Source organism: Emydura macquarii, unplaced genomic scaffold (assembly GCF_026122565.2).
Source record: "Emydura macquarii macquarii isolate MOO-44397 ecotype Brisbane River unplaced genomic scaffold, CSIRO-AGI_Emac_v2 contig_1573, whole genome shotgun sequence".
Lineage (NCBI taxonomy): Eukaryota > Metazoa > Chordata > Testudines > Chelidae > Emydura > Emydura macquarii.
This window is the reverse complement of record NW_027131710.1, coordinates 188,340-194,528: the sequence shown is the minus strand read 5'-3', so window position 1 is coordinate 194,528 and position 6,189 is coordinate 188,340. Positions and strand designations below refer to the sequence as shown.

The 6,189-nt window shown below is 41.2% G+C and overlaps 1 protein-coding gene across 2 annotated transcripts in view; it reads left to right on the top strand.

Annotated features, from left to right (window-relative positions):
* The window catches only part of LOC137157806 (butyrophilin-like protein 2), a 55,286-nt gene continuing 49,097 nt past the window's right edge, over positions 1–6,189 (top strand). Inside the window, exons 1-5 of one of the 2 annotated variants that reach the window (XM_067555214.1) lie at positions 1–223; positions 1,263–1,372; positions 2,398–2,748; positions 4,023–4,307; positions 4,996–5,424. In XM_067555214.1, coding sequence (XP_067411315.1) covers positions 1,297–1,372; positions 2,398–2,748; positions 4,023–4,307; positions 4,996–5,424 — 1,141 coding nt within the window. In that variant the 5' untranslated portion in view covers positions 1–223; positions 1,263–1,296. The remainder of the gene's footprint in view (positions 224–1,262; positions 1,373–2,397; positions 2,749–4,022; positions 4,308–4,995; positions 5,425–6,189) is intronic. The other variant, XM_067555215.1, reaches the window with a different exon arrangement.

Sequence of the window (6,189 nt, the reverse complement as noted above, 5' to 3'; positions counted from 1 at the left end):
TTGTAAAGTCCTTTGGGACGAAAAACACTGCAGTAGCTGTACAGAAATTGTCACTAAATGGCCTGATTCTTCAAGGCTCACACATGGGGACTTTCAGTACTTACTTCTACTATACTATCACTTTAAATAGGGTCTTATATGAGGTGGATGATTGTCATGTGAGTAGCAATTGAATCAGCATTGCTGGCAAAAGAAACACTGCAAATTTACAAGACAAAGTAAGGTGAGTTTGAAATTGAATTTTTTCTTTGAAATTATTTTTGTGTTCATGAAGAGATCTCATTTGAGATCAGTAGAGACTAAATTCCTTGATGATATATGTGCAGAAATAGTAAAAGAAGAAGCACAAATTTCCCAACCTAGACGTAGGTCTGGTCTACGCTGCCGGTGGCTGTTGACTGCAGATATCAGCTACGTATTGTAGGTTGCATAGCTCCCATCAACTTACTAATGTTCCATTACCATGTGTCTCCACTTCACTGTGTCAACGGGAAACACCTTCTGGTTGATGCAACCTTACTCTTTTCGGGAGGGTGGATTTATTGTGTCGAATGGAAAGCATTTCCAGGATTGGTTGAGTGGGTCTCTAGTGTCTGCTCAATCAATACCGCTGCATTGACCTGTGCAGTCCCAGTACAGCCTTGGCAGTGTAGACATACCCCTAAAGAGATCACTTTGAGGAATGTCATATCATGTTTATACAAGCCATGCCCCATAAGGGAGCAGATTAGTTCTAATTTTATTTTCATGAGACATCTATTAGAAACTTGGCTGGCACAATCAGCACATTTCACATAGCCCAGAATAGAGTAATTGAATGGTGCTGAGTTTATGTCACCCACAGCATGGGCTGCTTTTGATCCATGCATCCACTGACAAGTGAAGGTGTCCAGGGTTAATTAAATATCAGATGAATTATCTTGTCTTCCTTCAATCTACTTCCACAAAAGGTAATTCTGTCTCCAACTCCTGGAGACTCCCTAGGTGCCCCCCAAAGTCTGGGGAGTCCTCTGATTCAGAATGTGGAACCTGAAAATCCTGAGATCCCTGGGCCATCTGCATAGCAGTGCCACCTCAGTGCTGTGGACCCCCGAAGCCCTGACTTCCCTGAAACAACCAGGCATGCTATTTCCATGAAATGTTTTGGTTTTGACAAATCAGCATTTTCTGATGCAACCACATCATAGGAGAGTTCCTGACCAGCTCTAGTTGTATTTACATCTCATGCTACAGTTTGTGATGTTTTCAATTTCCATTGACAGATAGTTGGATGGATGATATTGAAATCACTTCACAATGATCGTCGGGATCAGATCAATTGCCAGTTTATCCATCTTTCCAATTGTTTATATCATCAAGAACTGGCTTTCAGGTAAGAACACCACTTTTCCAAACTACTGATCAGGAAATAAATATATGCACATCCATTGCTGCCTGTCTAAATCCTGTGTAAAGAAACCATGATGCAATCTGAAGAGGGAAACCCAAACAAAATTTCAGAGCTTCTACTTCTTCCAGAGGCACAAGCCACCCAAAAGGGTTGGGCAGAAAGTAGGACCATAAATAGGCTTTGAAGGATTAAATTTTTATTGGTAAATGTCGATAAATGTCGATTTCACTGTACGCACACAAACTAAGGAAAAAGTATTTCCATCAGTGATGACTGAAATACTCAGAGATGCAAAGTAAGAAAAACGAGAATTGAGATGTTATTAGTTTGATTTAAGGCTAAAATTTTGACATATGATGTTGACAATTTGTGTTTTAATGGTTAAAAACTTTAACTTTTTGAATCCCAAAATCTACTGTCTTTACATAATTGTTTGACCCCCTCCCCGATTGTGTCCCCTCCATAATTTCCTGCCACTGTGAAAATTTAAATTGATACAAATAAAAAAATGCTGAAAAGGCATAATTCTGCAAAACTCTGAAAATGTCAATAGATAAAAATAGAAAAAGTATTAAAAATAAACATTGATATCTGTCAAAATTATTTTAAAAAATTGAATTCTGTGAAGGTTAACCCTAGCTCTGCTGTTCACCTCCCCATGCTGGCCAGCCACTAAGAAGAGAACACATTGTAACAACTTAACTGATGGTACAGGCCCCTGTGCTCCCTAGATCTTCAGGAGGGTCTATTCATCCTGCACCTTCCCCTGAAAGTTTCATCCTAGTCCACTTCTTCTTCAAATCTGTTCATAGCTGAGCTCTCAGTGAAGACCTGAAATACTCCATTCTGAAGGGGTGGAACTAGGTTAAGTGGGGTGAGTTTCAAACAGGAAATATAACCGCCGCTGTTGTATCTCAGTAATTGTCCAGTTTTTCTTTTGTTCTCGCTATACTAATGTCAAACTTTTGATGAAAATCAGTGATCATGATTTATTTTCTTTCTTGCAGATGAATTTACTGTCACTGTACATGCTGATCCTCCAATTGCCTTGGTTGGACAAGATGTGATATTATCCTGCCAGCTCACAGGCCAGATCCCTGCTAATGTTCAAGTGCATTTGTATAAATGGGAAAGGAGCAAAAATATGACGTTATATTCTTACAATAGCACAGAAAATGGGACTGAGTTGGGCAGGGCTGGGGACCAGCACAGGAAGGACATACCCAAAGGACGATATGAGAACGGAGTCTCTACAGTGAAACTCTCTCCAGTGGGAGTAGAAGACAATGGGCAGTATGTGTGTGCAGTGACAGGCGATGGTGCCTATCAAGAAGCTATGACCAAGGTGATTGTTACAGGTAAGCATGGAGCTGTTCATACAGAAATTTTGCAGGCTGTGAATAATGCTGCACTGATCACAGTGGTGCTGATTCTGTATTGCACTGCACAATGTGTGGCCAGCTGTATTTCCATTTAATCCTTTCCTCCCAACAGGGAGGGCTCAGTACCTGGCAGGGGAAGGAGAAACTGCATCTGTTGTAGATGAGCACCCACCTGTGGGCAGAGGAAGTGAGGGACTAGGAAGGAAGCAGGGAGAAGTGAAGGACGGGGAGTCAGGAAAGCTTCCACAGTTTGGTGTCCACCTCCCATAGTATACGTAAATTATACACAGTTTATGCACGCAACATGCATACATCATGTACATTTTCCACTGAATTTTTGCTGGTGGCATGTACAGTTCTCATCCACCTGCATTGCGTGTGTTGCTCTGGCAAAACAGTTATAAAATGAGTAAAGCACAGAGGCAGAGGTGGGCCATTACATCCCATCGCACACACATACGCACCCAGCCAGTATATTACAAACTCCTGTGGGACTGTGAGGTCACTGTCAAGCTGTGGTTTGTACACACTGTGCTTGATTCTCAGTTACGCTAAGGCCCCTTTACATAGAAATGAGCCACGGACATTACTCCTTTTGCAGAGAAATGTTTTGTTGGCCAATGTTGAAGTGATGTAAGGGCTCTGTACTGGCCCTGCTTCCAGAATTGGTGTAAGGGGCATGTCAGGCTTATGGGGAAAGAAGGAGACTAAGAGCTGGTATTACTGTTTCAAACAATAATACGGTAAATAATACCTATGACTGGAGCACACTGTGCTTTGGCTATGCTCTGCTTCCCAAGGTTCACAGGGGACCCTGGGAAGCAAAGTGTAAGTTAGAATAGCCCTAAGGCTGCTCTGTTTTACACTGGCCGCTAAGGGGGACCCTGAATGTGCCCAAAATATGAGGATCACAAAGGTGGAGTTCCCCTTTTGTGAAAATACTGTTTCCTGACTGACCTGTTGCCATCCCAAAAATGAAGCCATCACATATGTACGATGAAGTCATGTCTGCATAGAGTTTGGGATCAGCTTGTGAAGTGTTTGGTAGAATTCTCTCTCTCTTTCTATAAATTTAAGATACTTGGAAATGCAAGATTATAATTCAGCATAGATTGAATAGGACATGGAGACCGAAATGATAGTGGTGATCATTTGTCATTAGCACTCTTTGTTTGGTGCATGGTATGTTAGCTCATTCTTTAGCACACTGACACATGTTTAGCATTTTCTGAAATTGGTTTTCATTCTAGGTTTTGGATCTGCACCTCGTCTAACCATAGCACACCAGCAGAATAATTCATCCATACTGAGGTGTACGTCCCAAGGATGGTACCCACAACCTGAAGTACGCTGGACAGACAGCACAGGACAAAACATAACTGCTATGGCTGAAACAATAATTGAAAAAAATGTGAAAGAGATGTATCAAATCCACAGTACACTCAAGGTAGCAGATATTGCTTCTGACACTATCTCATGCACTATAATAAACCCGTTGCTGAAGAGACACCAAGAAAAAGTTATTGCAATTTCAGGTAAGATATGTAGTACTGTCCAAGCAAATATTCCTGCTCTTACTTACAAAATAGGTCTAAACTTACCTGCATTGTGGCCAGCTAGACCACTCAAGGATTGTCTACATGGAGCACCAACACACACTATGGGGTGTGATTTCTAAAGCGCATTAACAGGTTTCACATTAATTAATCTGTGTAGATCCCCAGATGGTATTCACTAAAGGTTCCCTGGTGTGTTTTACCATTTTATTGTTTGAAACAATAACACAATAAATCACACTAGGGAACGTTTGGTGTGCATTGGCAACATCCACACAGACCAATTAATGCACAACACGTTGGTGCACTTTAGCAAACACACTCCGTACTGCACGTTATCCCACTGTGTAGATATGCCCTTGGTGCAGCATAGTGAATGTGAAGAACTGTACAACTCAGCAATTCTTTTCAAATATTGTTCTTGAGATCACCATAGATGTAAAAGATAGTATAGCTCTGATTCTTTTTTCACTTACCTGTGTGTATATGAAGAGTGACTCCCCTGAAGATAATGGATTTATACTATTGTAATAACAGCATAAATAAGAGGAGAATCAGAGCTGTCCTGTTTTTACTCTCTCTTACACAGTTTCTCTGGGTTGGGCTCCCACTAATATGAGTCATTATGTGCTTCTGGTGCAAATATAACCCCCCGAACATTTTTCAGGTTTCTTTCATCTGGAGGCAGAACATGACACAATTACTGCTGTAACTGGAGAAAATGTTATTCTTCCCTGCCGGCTGGTTACGAAACATCTGCCCCGTAGCATGGAGCTGCAATGGAGGAAAGTTGGACCTGGGAAGGATAAAACAATCTATTTCTACCTCTATGATGAAAGCAGCCTCCGGCTTAATTTTTATCTACATGGTGACAAATGCCCAGCAAGTTATTTGTCTCCAAATGGAGACAACAGCCGAGAATGGCTCAGGAAGGAATATGAAAAAAAGGTAGAAGTTTTGAAAGGAAAGGAGTTTGGGAAAGGAAATGTTTCTCTGAAACTGAACAATGTTCAGGTGGAAGATGAAGGAAAATATGTTTGTTCTGCCGCAACCAATGGGTTTCACAGAGAAATCATCATTGAAGTCTTGGTTATAGGTAAGAAAAACCTAGAATTGGAGAAAGCAGATTTAACAAAACTCTGTTATTCTATCTCCTCAGGAGCCAGTGCGGGCTTGTCCATTCTCTCCAGCACATTTTCTATTGCTTTGGCTATTATTGTTTAAAAACTCCTAAATGATGGAGTTCCTAGTTCTTCCATCGGGAAGGTATTACATGGTCTAATGTATCTCAATGTGAGATCAGTTTCCTGATTTTGGAAGTGATTTCAGACTGTGTGCTGTTAGAAGAGAGACCAATAATAACTACTCTCTCCTTTATTTTCCTTTAAAATGCCAGCACTTGGAGCTGTGTTATTAAATCTATCTTCTCACCTGAGCCTCATGCTCTGTGCCAGAGATATAAAGGGCCACCCCTCCTTCAGGTCCTTCTTACTGTGCAGAGTCAACGGTGAGATGTTTTCAGCTTGTTCCATCTGGAATCATTCCATTACAATTAGTTGTTGTTGTTAGTTAGTGTTATTTAATGTCCTTTGACCCTTTGTCCTCCTCGCCGGATGAGGCTTTGGTACCGGAATTGTCTTCTCCAGTACCAGATAATTTTAAATCCTACCAGGAGCTCCTGGAAAGGATGGCTATTTCATAGGCATTTTACACATTTTACTATGACAGAGAAAGTTGCTTTCCCTATAGATGAGGCAATTATTCAGCCTATAGAGGCCTCATGGCAAACCCCATCACCCTTGTGCCAGTGGCAAAGTATATGGAGTGCAAGTACCAAGTTCCACTAGAGGGGTATGAACAA